General features: G+C 44.7%; 1 protein-coding gene across 6 annotated transcripts in view; it reads right to left on the reverse strand.

The window, feature by feature from the left end:
- phldb1b (pleckstrin homology-like domain, family B, member 1b) overlaps window positions 1–18020 on the reverse strand; it is a 132510-nt gene that overhangs the window by 13768 nt on the left and 100722 nt on the right. For 4 of the 6 annotated variants that reach the window (XM_069676682.1, XM_069676683.1, XM_069676681.1 and 1 more), the window contains 8 exons: window positions 17778–17915; window positions 17552–17689; window positions 15737–15865; window positions 12098–12253; window positions 11638–11748; window positions 10436–10525; window positions 3047–3163; window positions 2830–2932 (listed from right to left, as the gene is read on the reverse strand). In XM_069676682.1, the coding sequence (XP_069532783.1) occupies window positions 2830–2932; window positions 3047–3163; window positions 10436–10525; window positions 11638–11748; window positions 12098–12253; window positions 15737–15865; window positions 17552–17689; window positions 17778–17915 (982 nt within the window). The remainder of the gene's footprint in view (window positions 1–2829; window positions 2933–3046; window positions 3164–10435; window positions 10526–11637; window positions 11749–12097; window positions 12254–15736; window positions 15866–17551; window positions 17690–17777; window positions 17916–18020) is intronic. The other 2 variants (XM_069676685.1, XM_069676684.1) reach the window with 1 other exon arrangement.

The following is an 18020-nucleotide window of genomic DNA, read 5'->3' on the forward strand; positions in this document are numbered from 1 at the left end:
TTTTGGGCCCAGGGCGGGCAAGGCTCTTCTACAGATTGGGCGTTTTCGGTGTCGTCCAAAGAATACCCGGGCACGCCATCTTTGCTTGGCAACCTGCTAGCTAACTTGTCGCGAGTTTGGTTTTGTTTTGGTCCTCTTCTTGATGAACGTTTGTTGTTCGCCATGTTTCTAATCACAGTTAATGCTGATAAAGTCGGTAAAACTGTTTCGTAACAAGTTGAAAGGGCTTTGTTAGATATATTTAGCTGAAACTGGAGAGCTTGGAGACGCGTCCTACTCCACCTACGACTCCAACTTGTTTCTCTCTTAACTTCCAACTGCTCGATGACTATAATCTTCGATATGGTTTAACATACAGACATACAGTCGTTAAACAAAGAGTGACCGACTGCCTGGCTGTTGTCACGTTTATTTTCGCAGGCTCTTAGATCTTTGATTGTTTTATCGCCCAGCCCTAATTTAAACCAACATGCCGGCTTTAAACATCTGTAACTGAGGAACCAGTAAATGCACCACCAGCACCAGCACAGGCCCAGAAAACTCCATAAACCATGCCCCACACATACAAGTATGTGCTCTCTCAGAAGCTCCAGGATCACTGCAGAAACCCACAAAGACCCGTCACCACAAAGTTCAGCATCAGTCTAACTACTCAAGACTGAAATCCATGCTGCTGTGCACCCGATAACGTGCACATGTACATCTGAAGCGTAGCGCCCAGATCGATAACTTGCAAAGGAGGAGCTCACTGAACGCTGAACATGCAAAATGTATTCTCCAGCAGCGGCAGCGGGAACATTCATGGATGATTGATGGAAGGAGAAAAGGCTGCTCGATGTTACAGACAAAAGATGAAAGGAAATCTTCGGGTGGAGGGGAGAAGAGTTAATGACACACCAGAGATGGAAGAGAGAGAGAAGGATGAAGAGAGGAGGGAGAGGAGAAGACAGGGTCTGAAATTAACAACCGCCGAGTGCCAAGTTGTGGTAAACGTTACCTTTGATGGATAAATCAATAACAGTAACCTGCCAGACTGCCTCAAGGTTTGGAAAGGTGATGAATATTTTAGGTACTTTGCTCGTCATGTTGAAGCTTTCAAACAGATTCCTGATTGGCTGTCTGTTATGATCTCTGCTGCCACCGAACTCTCTGCTTCTCTGGATGGTTAATTAAAATTCATGCTGGGGTAAACTTTAAGATTGAGTCAAAGGATTTCTAAAATGTTCTGAAAACAAAGAGGGATTCTGACCAAGCAGGTATTCTTTGTGTGTCGACCCTCGGCAGCCAGGCGAACAGGTAATTTCAGACGCTGCTCGTGATGTACGGAGAGACAGAAGATTAAGAAACAAAGAAAAACAGAAGAAATCTCCCGGATGCAGCCGTCCATCTACCTGCTGATCTTCCCTCTCTGGCGTTCTGTACGCAGGTCTGAGGATCTGTGGTGCAGCACAGACAGACAGACATGAAGACAACCTGAACTACAACACAGCACCTGTGGGCGGCAGCCCGCAAGAATAAAACCCCAAACTGCTTCTCTCTAAGCATTCAGTCAGAGGATGCAGAGACACAACACAGTCCCGCTCACTCACACTCCCCATGAGGAAGAGCCGCTTCACACAAACCAACACAAACAAACAAGTTAATGAGAATATATGAGCGTAACAACGGAAGGCGAACGCTGTGAAAGAACTTGTGTTATGACGTTCGCAAATTCCTTTGAATGGCTCTTTGGTGCGAACGACGAAGGTGAGAGCCGTTCGTTTTAGAGTTCTCTACTCGGTCATGTGCAGCGGACTCATGTCACCACAACAGTGCCGACGGCGAGCAACATTATAACCCTCCGCCAGGTTCGTTGTTTTTTTGTTGACACCTCTGTCATCATACAGAGTTGTATCATAAATCATTGGCAAATCAATGACGTTGATTAATTTGATGATTAAAAATGTTTCCTTTTACATTTTAAAAGCACAGAAATATAGATATGCGTGTTGACACGGGAGAATAGAGCGCGGGCACGTTCGCTCTCTACCTCGTAGTGTTGTGACGTCACGAGTCGTGTTCTTTTACTCTCAGAGAGTAACGGAGCCATAAGATCCGGCTCCCTTCAAAGAGCCGTATTTCCCAACACTCGACTGAACTTCGATTAACTGACGATCAATCTCTTTAAAATTGTCTTTATTAGTAAATGTTGTAATTTTTTAGCTGTTTTATCTTGTAGCTCTCTAAAAGTCTAATCAGTTCCTTCACAGTGGGAACGGTGGGGACTAGGGGACAAAATATCGTCGTCCCGACTGGTGTGGTACAATTATCACATCACTGGCGCCAAATATCGATATCTTAACTGTGGAAGGAGGGAAGCCACCGGGCTTTCTCCAGGCACACTCGCACTGAGACAAGGTTTTAGTTTAAAATGCTTCATCAGTATTACAGGAGTAAACACCGTCTTGCAATATATCGATCATCGCAGAATCGCTGTATTGTGATATTATCGTGGGCCCGTATCGTGTATCGTATCTTGAGTTATTAACCACGCCCCCTTTTTCTTTAAGAAAGAAGTTTAACCAGGAAGAGTTAGAAGCACTGGCTGCAGCGTGTCTTCAACTTCTCGCCCATTAAAAAGAAAGGTGTTGCATTTGTTTTAAAGCAGCCTGAAGAGCCAAAAATCTTCATGATAAAAACTGTTTTGTTTCTCTGCTTTCCCATCCTGCTGTCTCACAACACTTAGATTCATCCCCACCTGAGGAGTCGAACCAGCGACCTAGCTGACAATTAAAAGCATGCATGAAAAGCTTCGGCATGATGATTCCTGAGTGAATCATTGACGGTTACCTTTCTGCTGCAGAGCGAGCTGTCTCTTGGTCTCGATGTCCTGCAGGGTCGCAGCCAGGTTCCTGGGCAGACTGCCGGTGCTGTTGGCGGCCAGCAGAGGGCTCTGCCGGGTCACAGGGAGCAAGAAAAGAATGAGAATTAAGTTTAATAAAAGGTTTATGTGGGGTTGAAATAAGATGAAATTAAATTAAAGCTACAAATTGAATGACCGGTCTACCTTGGAGCTTGAGTTGCGCCCCAGTGTTGCCGCTCCGTGCTGCAGAGGAGACGCAGAGCCGGACTTAGGCTGATGCAGAGACAGACCGGGGTCACTGTCCAGCTTAGAGCGGAACACCTGAGGGAGGAAGCACATGATGGTGAGGAGGGGCTGAGGATCCACGTTACAAACAAACCCATGTGATGGACGATGGAGTGTTTCAGGGAAATGTTAGAACTTAAATCCACCGCGGATGAGTTGTAAGCACCTGCTGGAAAACAAGGATTAAACGCATGATGAGTAAAGAGCTGCGAGAGCCGCCGGGGTTAAAAGAAAATGCTGCAATCAGGCTTCAGTGAGGAGCGTAAATCTCTGAATCAAAGACTGACAAAAAATATCAAAGAGCCGAGAGAAAAAACATGAGTCAGGCTACAGTTTAACACACACACACACACACACACACACACACACACACACACACACACACACACACACACACACACACACACACACACACACACACACACACACACACACACACCTGGAACAGCAGACTCGTCCCTTTCATTGAAGAGCTCTTTGATCAGGCCACCTTAAGTTAATGCTGCATTCATGTACTGTGGGAGATTCCGAGTGGACGACTCGGTGTTCAAAGTAAGTACTTGAAAGTGTTCACACATTTTTTCTTTATGTGAGGGCTCATTGAAGTTTTACTCTCGGCTTCATTTCACACTTTTCGCACTTTAACTGACTTCATGTTTTACACCAAAGCAAACAGAAGTTTGAGTCACAACAAAGGCTGAATACAAACGTCCTCCGACTTCACTGTGACGTATTTATCATCACGCCGAGTCTGTGAGGCTGACAGACTGCAGGACCATGTGATATCAACATGCCTTATTTCTCATCATGATTCAGTTATAATTTTTAGTAAAGTAATGGATTGATGTCTGATACATTCTTGTTTACTTATTCTGCAGTTACAAAAACTTCAACCAAAGATTTTCTATAATAAAGCTGATGCATTACATGCTCAGCAACTGTTGTACAACATAAGGAATATCACACACTTCCTGTCTCTAAAAACAGTTAAATAATAAATAAATAAATAAATAAGCAACTGTTTAAATTCATGGTTTCACGTTTAAGTCCCTTAAAAATTTCTGCATCTGGTTAAAAAGCTTCTTCACCACCAGAGAGAAACGAGATGTCGGTTTGTTCCAAAACTTTCAAAGAGGTTCATTTTCTCCAAATTTGTCTGTTCACGTCAGAGTTTTAGAAAGATTTGCGGCTTGTGGAAAATAGGTCCAATATTTACTCCGATGGCTTCGGGACGAAAGAATCTATGCTCACTTTCCCAGGTGAACTAAAACAGACTCGCTGCTCGTCTCCAGAAGAAACAGAAACAGGAAGTGACTTTGCAGCGTCTCCTTTCTGAGCCATCTTTGCAACAATGTCACATCCTTATTGCATTGAATTGCGGGTATATAAATCTTTGAAGTCCAGGGAAGTATGTTCCCAAAGTGGACTCTGCAGAAACTCTGCTTGTGGGCTAGGTAAGTTGGAGGTTACGACAGCTCTTGGCACCTGAAGACCTCTGCTACTGCACCTGCAAAGTCAGTGTGTCTGCAACACCGGTGAAGTCCAGACATTTGGATTCAGCGAAAAAGCTGCAGCATGCAGCTGCGTCCTAGTTTCTGTTTTCATTTGTTAGACTGAAATTAAGACACCGTCTCTGTACCTAATGAGGCAAAGGTGAGCTGTAATTTCTACATTTTTCTCTTCTTCCCTTCGAGCATCTTGGATGTGAGTTAAATCAAGTTAAAGGCTGACAGAGGAACAACAGAACAGCAGAAGAATGAGGTGAAAAACATGAGGAAAGAGAAGAAAAAGCCCTGTATACCTGCAGCACAGGGCGGCGGCCTGACAGGGACTTGGCTGGCAGAGGGGGAGGACAGAGCGGGCTGGAGCCAGCCATCAGCTCCTGGTACCACTGCTCTAAATCTAGCTTGGGCAGGTGAGACCTGCTGCCCTCAGACTGGTACTGGAGAGCGCACAGAGGAGCGGCAAAGACAGGCGGAGCGGGAACAGAAACAAGAAGAGAAGACAAACAAGAGGAGATTAGAAAGCATTCAAAGACAGCAGGAAGACGGAAGAATCGTTTGTTTTATTCCCCCTCAAAAGCTGTAATTAAGGTTTTTTATACTCTGAAATTATTCTTAAATATCATCAACATATAACTGTTGTCAGCTGCTTTATGCTTCACACCCTCCAGCTGCTTTATCCCTGTTTTACATGTCTCTATCCTAAGTCTTTGTTTCTGCTGCGATGACCCACTTTCTCCAAAGAACGCTGAAGTTTTCATCTCAGTTTATGTTTCGCTTCTTCTATCAGAGGATCCTGAATGCAGCATCTCTGGCACTGAATGAAAGAATAACACGAGATGTATTTATTCTTTTGGAGCTTTTTCACAACATTTACAAGCGTCTGTGTCTGTTGTCCTGACAACCCGTTTTACACTGCTGATAACAGAGGTTTCTGCATGTTCAGTCCTGATACAACAATCTGTTTCAGCTGCGAGACAATTCTGCTGAATCTTTGGAAACAATGGGGGTCTGTGACGTGAGGCAAAGCAGCAGAACAACAGACAGTACAAGCTCCCGACTGAAAACACAGTGACATCACAGGGTTTAAAGTCAACCTCTATAGTGACAGTGAGAAACGTCTGGATTAACTTGTAACAGTTAGTGCATCCATTCTACAAAAAGTATTGTTTTAGTTCCCTGTTAAAGTGCAATTGTTTAAACTTTCTTGGTTAAATTGGTGGTTCACAGTTAGGAGGGAAGGTTAGGAAGCAAGGAAGGAGGACAGCACACACCTCCACAGAGAGAGAGAGGGAGGAGCCATGAGGAGAGGGGAGGCAGGAGAAGACGGGGTCTACTGCTCCGGGCTGCAGGGGCTGGCGAAGCGGTGACGTAGGGGACGACTCCACCTTTGGCATCCCATACATCTGATTTAACTGGCCCACTGTCACATACTCCTTCACAGCACACACAGAGGAGGAGAGGGGGAGGACAGAGAGGAGTGAAGAGAGGGACACATCTGCAGGTAACTCTCAGTATCATACAGGTGTGAGGGGGGGAGGAGGCTTACAGGAAGCAGCGAGGGCTTCATAACACACAACAGAGGAACACAGAACACAGCTGACTGACGGCCAACCATCGCCTTGTTATCGGATCATTCTCCCCTAACATGCTGCCGTTAACGTTCTCTAGAAAGGAATATATCTTGTGTGTGTTATCATCCTGTGTTCTATCACATATTATCAGCGCTGGGTAACACTGGACACGATTACAAACTGTTTCGGTATTTCCTCATTAACAATCACACCTTTGCTAAACTGTTAAACACCGGTAGGTTGGGTTCTTTAATGGAAGCTGTATGTTTAACAAAATAAGGAAAACTTGAAAAATGCACTTTTGACCTTTTGGAAAACACTTTGGGGGAATTCACTAAGAATGAAGCGCGGCTGCTGATAGCTCCATAAATTGCCCGTCATGCGTAACGGCTACAAAGTGTGCGTGTGCCGGGGTTGAGCCTCGCACAGCCCCGGCCTGATTGGTCTCCCGATCATAATAACAATGACAAAATATTATTAATAGATCGTTTTTACAGACAAACACAATTTTTTGCTCACACAAAAGGTGGAACTGTCGTCATGATTAGTGTAAACTCAGAGCGTGTATAACACTGCGCCATAGTTCCCACCAGCTCTCAGCAGGCCGTTATATTTCTCTCTAACTGCGCGCTGCTGTTTGTGGATTAGGTGCTTTTTGCCACGAGGCTCATTTGCATAGAAAGGCGCCAATTTTATCCTGAATGTCTGCATGTCGACGTGCAGACGGCGCCGGAGCACAGAGATGCGGTTTGCCCCACAGCGCACTTTGGGTTTGCATTTAACCCTCTGCATGTGCTTGGAGAACAAGGTGAGTCTTTTAGTGTTAAAAGCCGTGCAATCCTTTTGTGAATTCCCCCGTTTATTTTTAAGGTATAGATATTCATTATTATCTATCTGCTTATCTGCATATGAGAGGCATCAAAATCTAAACAATATTACCTGAAGCATTTAGGTTAGGGCTGAATAATTAATCAAAATTTTATCGGAATATGACCTACGGCTATTTTCAAATCGGAAGATGCGCAATATCCATTGCGCCGAGGTCAGGCCTTTAATCAAGTATGCAGCAGCCCATTATTTTATTGGTTAATTATATCGGTGGATATCGGCGTGTTGGCTGATATCCGATAGTTCATTTTTAAGCCAATATCGGCCGATACCGATAACGTGCCGATAATATCGTGTATCCCTAGTTGAAATCGCAATATGAGTCAAAATAATTGCAATTAGATATTTTTTCAAAATCAGCCCAAATACAGGCTCGACATATTTAGTGCAATACAAAGCACGTATAAAGGCTTATTCTGTATGTATAGATTCTACAACCACAAGGCCATAAACTAACTCCTCCCTCGATTACCTCCTAATTACTGCTCATTGATAATAAGTGAGGAAGTTGATATGATTTGTTCAGTGGTGCGACCGCAGTATAACATCCTCGTAACGTGATCAAAGTGTCGTTTTGGTGGAGTTTAACTGGCTGCATTTCAGCGCCATCTTTCTCCCCCATTTCCTGTCATGATTCTACTTTCAGCGATCGAACAGGCATACAATTTAAATGATACCCAGCCTTGTATGTTTTAACACAAAAGTTTGAAGGGAAAACTAATTATATATTTGATGACATTTTGCAGTTAACTAAACTAAAAGTTCTAAAACTATAAAATTGCTTTGATTATATATGGTATTAACTCTCTGCCAATCATATTAAAGTCTCTGTACTGCAAACACGATGCAGTCAAAGATCCTCGGGGCAGTCACAGAAGAACAGCAAAGTCTCATGTAGCAGAGAGCGAAGCAAACTGTGCAGTCCGTTTGATGAAGAGCACACCAGCAGAGGGAGCAACATGACATGGAAATGGAAGGATGGAGAGAGACAGAGAAAGAGAGACAGACAGGAAGTGATGGTACCTCGCCAGCTAACGCAGCATCTACATCAAACCAGCGGCTGTGAGAGGAGGGCGTGACGCTGTCATGGTGGCCACTGCTGCCGTACATCTTATAGACATCCGACAGCTTCATGTACTCCTGAGCACCAGCACACAGCCAACAACAACAAGGGTCAGACAGGACGAGAAGCCATGGGGACAACACTGCACCGTATGCAGGGTGCTTAAACACACACGCGCAGAGCTCAGAGGGGTTACGCTGGACAACACAACAGGCCCAGATTTTACCTTTAAGTGCTGTTATTGCAACTAAAAGGTGCACAGTGCATGTGACGACAGACAGACAGGACCACACCAAGCGACAGGAAGTGCTTTGTTAGCATCACAGCTAGCTGACACACAGGTTGTCACACACATTTGTTAGCTGTTACAACAACCAGAGATGCAGTGTAAAATGAGAAGATGCATGAAGTGTTTTTGAGTTTGTTTTTAAAACGTGTGTTTGGGTGTAAATGACCAACAGGTGCAAAAGAGGATTGGAATTGCTCAGGTGGACGTCTTCAGCCTGCAGCTGTAATGGCGGCAATATAACCTTTGGAGATGCGCTGATCAAAGAAAGTATGTACGATGTTTTCATCCATCCATTATCTAAACCACTTATGTTCAGGGTTGGGGGGGCGGGGCTGGATCCCATCCCAGCTGTCAGTGGGCGAGAGGAGGGGTACATCCTGGACTGACAGCCAGCCAATCACAGGGCTGACACACAGCCCCCTTTCACGCTCACACCTACAGGTAATTTAGAGTCACCAATAAACCGAGCATGTCTCTGGACTGTGGGAGGAAGCACGGGTAGATCATGCAAAATCCACAAGATTATTTTGTTGGCCATTTTACTTTTATTAGATAGGACAGCTGTAGACAGACAGGGAGAGGAGATTGGGGATGACATGCAGCAAACGGCCGAGGTCAGAGTTGAACGTGCGGCTGCTGCGTCGAGGACTGGAGCCTCTGTATGTGGGGCGCCTGCTCTTCCTACTGAGCTGGAGTCATTCCATGTGTCTGACAATGTTATGGAAAGGCTCCTTACAGACTTTTTTCCTAATCAGAAATATCACTCGCTTTCTTCACAGGCACCAGACTCTATAGACAAAAACAGTCTTTTTAACCTGCAGAAAACAGAAGTTGGTGTCAGTGTCTTGATTGGTTCATCGGTCTGTATTGTTGTCTGACTTTGATGTATTAAATAGTTACGGTTGAATACGACACAATATTTGTTTAAGACACAAAAACAAACTAACTGATGGAGGAAGAGAAAGACAAACAACTTCTGCGTTCTCCAAGATAAAATTGCTGTTTTTGTCAATGGAGTCTGGTGGCTTTGAAGAGGGCAAAGTAAAGGCAGCTTCTCGTTTAAAGGGGCATCTCTGTAGGGGTATCTTCTTATCATTGTAAGATAACAACATGTGCCTGTCAGCGGACAAAACAAACACTTTTAGTTGATGTTCGTTGATCAGGTGCAGTTGCCTGATTTGAAGGATCACGTTGCAGCGAACACAGCTGCTGCCGACTTGAGCAATCTACTGGAGCAATTCCAAAACTATTTGCACCTTTGAAATAAAGGTTTAAAAATACCAGTTTTATCCTTTGATGCGTCTTCTACTACATCTCCAGGCTTGAAACAGACAAAACCCAACTTGAACTGAAAGCTGATCTGCTGCCTCCTCTTATCACATAGTTATAGAAAACTATGTTCAGGCACAGAGAGGGTGCGTTTGGACTCAAAGTGTGACAGGGACACTGACAGCACAATGGGTGACCTTCGGGGGTGGGACAGACAGCAGAGGGGGAAGCAGCTGGGTTCATGCAGGGTACATTAGTCTGGTTACCTCCGTAGGGCTGCTGGGGTACAAGTGACAGGAAGGGGAGGGATGTAAGTAGGAAGGAGAGGCTCGACAGAGGGAATGCTGGGAGGAGTAGACATCCTCCAACAACAGGTCGACCTCGCAGATATGGAGCACTCCCTGTTTAACAATTCAGGCGTTATTATCGGGATCTAGATACAAATGAGTGTCTCAGAGTTAAAGGGAAAATGTGAAGCTTCAGAAAGGGTTAGATAATCCACAAATGTAGTGAGCACGACAAGATTAGTTTGCTCTACAAAACTTATTATCAACAACTCAACATTAGCAACACATGACCACCATTAGTCTGATTACACCACATGTGTGTTCAACAGTTAGACCCAACAAATCACTGCCAGTTAAAGACGTAAATGTGGTGAGGAATGAAAGCTGAGTGTGATTGTGTGTTTGTGTTCACACAGAGCGTCAGTCGTTCACTCACCTCTCTCATTGCTGTGGAGGACTTAGGGAAGCTCTTTCCGCCCGTCAGGCTGTGATATCTCTTCTCCAGGGCCGACAGCCTCTCCTTCTCCTGGAACAGATCGACAAAGGTGAGTTGCAGCAGGACACAGATTTAAGTCTTATACCCTTTTCCCACCGAAATTAGCGCGTTGACGTGGGTTTTTCAGAGCCTGGAAGACCCGCTTATGGATGCTGATTGTCTCTTTTCCCATTGCCAGTGAAGTATCCTCCTGTCAGTCTCTTTTCTGCTGCGACACCGTCTGATGTCACAAACGCGCCGGAGACAGGGTTAGTAAACAGTGAAGATGTTACGGTGGTAAGGTCTTTATTGTATCTATCACTCATTCAGTGCGTTTATCAAACTCGGCGCCGACAAATTTGGAACGATGTTCGAGCGCTGCTCGGACGGAGACGGGCAGAATTTGTAGCTGAGATGACGAGGAGTAGCAGAAGTTAGGTTTTGAAGGTTTCCCATCAGTGCCGATCAGAGCCGAGGCGATAATTCCCCGGGTCTACTGCAGAATCATTTGACCCGAGTCTGAATGCAGATTGTGACCTTCCCCACTGAGCAAAAAAGCCTGTTAGCAGGTTACTATACTTTGTCTTAAAAAATCCAAAGATGGGCGAAACCAATGCACGTGTTTTAAACGTAATTCCTTCAACATGTACATACATTGCATCTACATATACTAAATGTAATTATAAATTGACCCTGTTCTATTTTACAAGCTCACATTTTTGGACAGGAAGAAGTGATGTATCTTCTACCGATGATTATCTGCACGGATCCTTATAGCAAACATAAAACATGAATGCAGCCGCTGCTATGGTTCAACATTTTCTCTCAAACATCGTTCGATGTAACGTGACAGGCGTGAAGACAACCAGCAGGCATAAGAAGATTCTAGGGGCACATTTTGACAAGGAAAACTAAATTAATTTGCAGTGCGAGCTGTGTAACGTTACAAATGCATCATTTAAAGACTCATTTACCATTTTATAAGCCCAGAAACAGATTACAGGATTTAGAATTAGAACAACAAGATTTTACAACGCATGCTAGCAATGTTAGCATGTCCCATTGTGATACCACAGGAGGATTTGTCAGGTTATCACATAAAGAGTGATGGAGATCTGTTTCTGCTCAGCTGAAGGGAAGGAGCGGGCTTCAACACTTTGTACCTTTTGGAGCATTTGCAGTGTGAGCGTCCTGTCTTTGGCCAGACGCTCGCACTCCTGAGACGCCTGCAGGCCGAGCTGGCTGGCCTGGCACTCCAGGGCGGACACCTTCTCCTGAAGAGGACGACACAGAAAGGATGAAATGTCAATGCACGCTGTGACAAAAGCACACAGAAGGATCACACATGCATGACCTAAATGGACACAGCTTCATAAAGCCAACAGTCTGTGTCGGCATTTTGTTAGCATGAATAATTGTTGGAAAGAAATCCCGAATTGTGTCTGCAGATGGTTGAGGCTTGTTTGTGTGAGTGAACACATTTCCCTCATACGGGACGATGAAGCTCTACATTGCTTACACAGTGAAACACTTGCCATAGGCTGTTTCACCTCTTACACAATCACCCCCATAATAACATGGTTGTATTCCAGATGGCCCGCCGTCTGCCGGGTGTTTCCTCACCTTCCTCTTGGCCACACTGCCGTGGTACTCGGCTCTCTCCTGCAGCAGCTGCTGGCTGATGGTTTCTCGCTCCTCCTCCAGGCTGCTCTCTCTCTCCAGCTGCTGAAACTCCAGGTCCTCAAACTTTTTGGTGCCTGCTTCCAGAGCCTCTCCGTCCTGATGGAGGCCCACACACAGCGTCAGCGGTTACACCATGAACAGATACTGCATTCATTCCTCATTTTAAAGGCAGCCACTACTCTCAGACTGACGTAGCTGCTGACAGCAAAGCAAAAACATTTTGACTTTTATATCTGAAAAAGTTAGAGACATCTTTCTCAGCGTGGCTGAAGCTTTTAGGGGGGCGACAGCTAGAAGCACACGGTGCTCAGTCAAGCAGACGGCCATGATAGCATGCTTCTACTGCAGCACAGCGACTGGTGTGTGTGCCTATTAGATGTATTACTGTAATACACATGAAGCAAGAGTCAGCCATTTACAGAAATGTTTTGTCATTTGATTCTTCCCTCCATCACTGTTCTACTCTGCTAAAAAATAATGCCAATACTATAAGTCTGGAAATGGTTAACTGATCAATAGGAATACCTACAAATAAATGCAGTCCAGTATATAAATACTTTAAATATAGATTAATTAATTTAAAATATATATAAGGAAACTGCTGGTTTCAATGTAAATACTGCAGAGCCAAACGAATATGTGCCACATCTGACTTAACTGACAGATTATAGATTAAAGGCACGTCGAAGGCTCGCTTACCAATTAATGATTACTAATATTATCAAACAATGTCAACCAATTGGAGTGAGGACCACAGCGTGCTGAGCTGTGATGCCCCGCTGCAGAAGGGGCTGAAGGGATTATAAACTACAGAGTTACGGTGTCCTCTGCTGGACAAACTATGTGAACATTTCTAAATCACCCCAAGCATTGTTGCCCGTCTCTATCCTGCATCTCCTTCTCTCCCATGTTCGGCCCATCCAGTTGAGGCAGACGGCTGTTCAACATGAGTCTGGTTCTGCTCGAGGTTTCTGCCTGTTAAGGAAGTTTTTCTGCCAATGTGCCGAATGTTGCTAAGTGCTACTCATGGTGATTCATGTTGGGCCTCTCTTTAAATAACACAAAGAGTCGGTCTAGACCTGCTCTTTCTGTAAAGTGTCTTGAGATAACTCTGGTTATGATTTGGCGCTATACAAATAAAATTTGATTTGATTTGATTGTTTTCTCCTTTTAAACAGGTGATCATATTGGTGCTTACTGCAAACCGTACACTCCGGCACAAATCAATCTGTTATTCCAGCTTCATAATATCAGCCGACGAATATATCGATCGAGCTGAAGAACTTTATATTTATGGTTTATGTGCAGCACTGGCATTCCTTCGTGTTGTGTAGTTGCTGACAAGTTTAACAGCACTTCAGGGAGACGAGTACTCGAGTCTGAGGGCTCCTGAGGTTCTTTGTAGCACTTAGGAAGGACCTGACGGTGTATCTGTTCACTGACCTGCATCAGTGACTCACTTTTGTAAGTGGTCAAATGGGAACAAAGAAGTCAAACACCTTAAAGGAAACTTTTGTTCTACTTTAGAAAATATTGTACTTTTCATCTGAGACTGAAGTGTGCCGAGTTTGTTTTCTCTGTGTAACAGCAAACAAAATAAAGACCGTAGCTTTACACACAGCTGTTCTGGATCAAAGCATCTGATTCTGATGGAGCTTTAAGCAAATATGATCCTGTAAGTCATTACAACGTCTTAGTTTCTCTAAATCATGAGTTCAAATCTCAAAATAATCAATTAAGTTTCCCAGAATAATAAGAAAAGTGACTTTCTGGATGTTTCTATTCATCACACTGGGCTTCCATAGATTCTGCATGCTGGACATCTGTCAACATAAATATGTTGATTCGCCCTTATAATTCTTCTTTCCTATAAAAGTGATTCATCATGTTTTCTGTTTGCGTGGTAAACCAAACAACAACATTAACCGACATGAGAGAGGCCACAGGGTGAGAGCGAGGGGAGGCAGAGCGTGGGTCTAGCCAGGGCCTATGTTAATTGATTAGTGAGCAGTTATGCAAATGATGCGAGGCATGACAAATCACAGAAGAGATGCAGATCAGATTCACACATGCAGCGCGGCGTGACCGCGTCACGTCACGCACATTTGACCAAAATGCATCACCGGCAGCTGAAGGGACCGGGAGGCGTGCGTGTGCTCCCGAGGCGACCTGAGGGGGTCGGTAACGTGTAGGTGAGGTGCGGAGGAGGGGACAGCACGTCTGTGAGGGGCACCGAGAGGGCTTCTCATAGATATACTGAGTGCATGTGAGTGCAGACTGTGTGTAGTGAGTCTCTGTGAAGGGTTAAAGGTGCCAGTAGCACTATGTGTGGCGGCATCTGCTGAGTGTTGGCACATAAGCGGACCTTTGGAGACACAGAGCTGAAACTACAGAGGCTGCGAGAGTAAGAAAAGAGGGTTTAAGACAAACTGGCTGACTTTGAAACAGAACGCTTGTAAAGCCTTTTTAATGCCTTTTAAGCATTAATTAATGTGTTTTTAAACAGTCAAATATGAAGCTTAAAGGGACCAAATTAGATTAATTCTTCTCTGAAGTAATTTGCTAAATTAGCAGGTATTTGATTCTCCATCAGCATTTGTTACACGAGTTCATCAAAAAAGCACCTTTCAATTACAGATAACAGCTCGGAGAAAACCAGCAAGTACATTTATTTAAGCATCAGTTATGGCTAGCTGTGGCTAAACTCATCAGCCAGCTTTCACGTGATATAACTCTACAGCTAGCTGTCTTTCTTGGCTTGTTACAGGTGAAGTTTAGCAAACTAGAAATTAGTTACAGCAGCCGGGGCAGCCACACAAAGCTAGAAGGCAGTTACGTTAAAGGAGCAATTGGCTCCTGGAAAAAGCTGTGTTCTCTGTAATCGATAGAAGCAATAATATTTGAAATTGGCGCCATAGCTGTGGAGAAAGTTCTACGAAGAGAACGTGGTTTCACCCAGTCTACATTCCTACAACACCCAGCATGCATTGCGCCCCTCCCTCTGAAAGGAACGGCCCAGTGAGAGACGCTGGAGTGAAATACTACTATGTCGCTGCAGGCAACAGCTCAGAGCGGGACAGAATCAGAAATACAACGAGAATATACCGGTGGATTGTCTTAAAAGTCTTCAGATCTGCAGTCTACATTTCAAACCTGACGATTTTGAATGAGACATGACATCGGAGGCGGCGTCCTCGATTGAGGAAGTGTAGTTTAGCGAGCTCCCTGGCCTCTGCCAGATGATGCGTTGTACGTAGGCATTAGCTCCCCATAACAGCATGATAGAACTGAGGGTGAAAATCGGCGAACTGGCCCTTTAACTCCAGTACACTTACGGCAGGTATATATACGAAGGTAATATATGAAGCTGTTTTCTACATATAAAATCATTAATCTACTGTGCTGGTTTATGCTGCTTGTGGGTGCATGGTGACAGTGATTTCAGGGGAGGTGTGAGTGCTGACAGGCTGGGTTCAAAGAGGCAGGCTACTGTAGAATGAAGTCCTTGGGTGGGAGTGGGTGGGTGGGTGGGTGGGTGGGTGAGGGGGGTCTAGGTGCTTCTGTTTGACTGAGACCCACCCTTTTGAGCTGTTCCTGTAACTGTTCCCGCAGCGACTCGGGACAGTTATGAAGCTGGTTCTTCAGCTCAGCGTAGCCCTCCTGGAGGCTCTGCAGGCCCCGGCGCTCGGCCTCAACATTAGCCCTCTCCTAGAAAGACACAACACACACCCACACACAGGATGGATGGACGAGAGGAGAGAGAGAGAGAAACACACTGCTGAAAATCCACGCCATGCAAATAAAAAAGCTTTAGGTGTTAGAAACAGACATGTTGGCACTGATTCTTAGGGCTTGGCTGTGCGCACGAAATAGGTGCTGAATTGTCGGGATGTTACAATTGGCAGGCTGTGAATCACAAACGGGACAAGGTCTAATACAGGAAGTCTTTTTTAAACACGGGCTCTATTTTTATATTTTTAGGGTCTAAATAATAAAGAAAAACAATAATATTTTGATTTTTAAAAAGCTTTTTCTCCCCTAACAAGAAGGTTAACAAGACCTTTAACCAAAAGCTCTATCTCTGTTGGGTAAGTATCCAACATGTTGTCACAATCTGAGCCTGAAAACGTTTACAAGACGTACTTTGATTGGATGCATCTGCCTCCAAGGATTACTTTGCACATGCACTTTGTCTTGCAGCTGCTATATTTGAAGCTCCAACCCTCCGATTTTCTAATTATATTCAGTTTAGTCAAATTCAGTAGATAGTTATATTTACATTTAAGCGCCATGGGAACATTTCTGCAGCTGGTGGTAACAAAAAACCTATTTTAAATCTCCTCAAAGGTTCTGCATGTCCTCCAATAAGCTGTGAGAAAATTACCACATAAATAACATTTGACATTTATTGTCCCCGGAACATTTCACCTGTAATAATCCTGAGCAACATCAATCTGACAGCAGTGACACCGCTTCAGTTGCTCTCTTATAAAAGTGCAGAAACTTAATATCTCTGAGGTGCAGCTCCAGAATAAAGCTCGACAGTCGATCGATAGCTAATAACTCTGCTGTTATTGTGGCTTTAGTGTTTCAACTTATAGCTAAACTTTTAGGAGAGTCACTCTGAAGTTCAAGGCAGAGTTCAGGTCCAAGAGACACCACCTTTTCTCTTTTGCTCACAGAGAAACTTGAGAGAAACAGACATAAACTTTTAGAAGACACAAGCTGCTACATTTGCTTCCTCACCACCTCTTTCTTTCTTACAGGTAAACTGTGGTGCATGTAGGTAAAGAGAAAAAAAGAACCCCCTAAAACAACGATAGAGAACATGCTTGTAGTTTCCCCTCTTTACTACCCGAACACCTCTTCAGAGTCTCTTGCAGAACCCGTGCACTACAGAACTAAAAGACTACAGAACCCAAACAGCCACCTGAGGGCAGGTTTTCCTGGCAGCACCGGGTCTGTCATGCAGACAGTGAAGGAACAGGCGAGCAGAGAGGATCAGAAACACAGTAAGTGTGAGTGCTGAGGAAGCAGAGAGAGGGTTAGGGGTTAATGGAGGTCGGTTATTTAGCAGAGACCAGCTAATGAGAAATCAAATGAGAGTTGACCGCGAAGGTTGAGGTGAGGACATGCGAGAAAGAACACCCGAGGTGCTAAGTCCAATCCTACATTTAGCCTCATGAGTGGCTTTAAGTTCTGTGAAAATCTGTGCAGTAAATTGAATTGTCCAAGTGGAGGATGCTCGGTACAGACACCCACAGAGAGGAGGAATGTTTAGGAGACTGTAAAAGAACAGGCAGTGAGTGTACGTCTGTGTTTTCTCTCTTTCTAACTCTCAAAGTTCGTACGTCACCTTAAATTGAATAAAAAAACGTGAGCTGCTTTCTGTACCTTGTCTTTCTCCCTCTGGATGGCGCTCTCCAGCTCGTCCAGCTTGTGCTGCAGCTGCGCGATGATGTCCGTCTCAGCCTCCATCTGGTCGAGCTCCGCCTGCCTCTCGCCCTGCAGCAAGGCACGCTCCATCTCTGCCTGCAAGAGAGGACCGAGCAAAGTCACACAACGTCCACAGCGAGCTACGAAGCCTGAAGTTTTACATGTATCGTATTCTGTCCTCTACCTCTTGTTTGGACTCCTGCAGCTGTTGCTCCAGCTCCGTCAGCCGGGTTTTGAACTCATCGATCCGAGCGAGGACGCGAACCCGCTCGTCTTCCAGGTAACCGAGCTCCAGTCGACCTGCACTGCCTGAGTCCTCATGCTGCAGGGACAGAAAGCATGGGGCAGGCTTTAATGAAAGGAAGGAACACAAACAGATACAAACGGATATAAGAAGCAAACGCAGGAAGGAGCTGATGTAAAGCAG

Source organism: Semicossyphus pulcher, unplaced genomic scaffold (genome assembly GCF_022749685.1).
Source record: "Semicossyphus pulcher isolate SPU_LCO1_2020_fin unplaced genomic scaffold, fSemPul1.0.p SCAF_26, whole genome shotgun sequence".
In the NCBI taxonomy this organism is placed as follows: domain Eukaryota; kingdom Metazoa; phylum Chordata; class Actinopteri; order Labriformes; family Labridae; genus Semicossyphus; species Semicossyphus pulcher.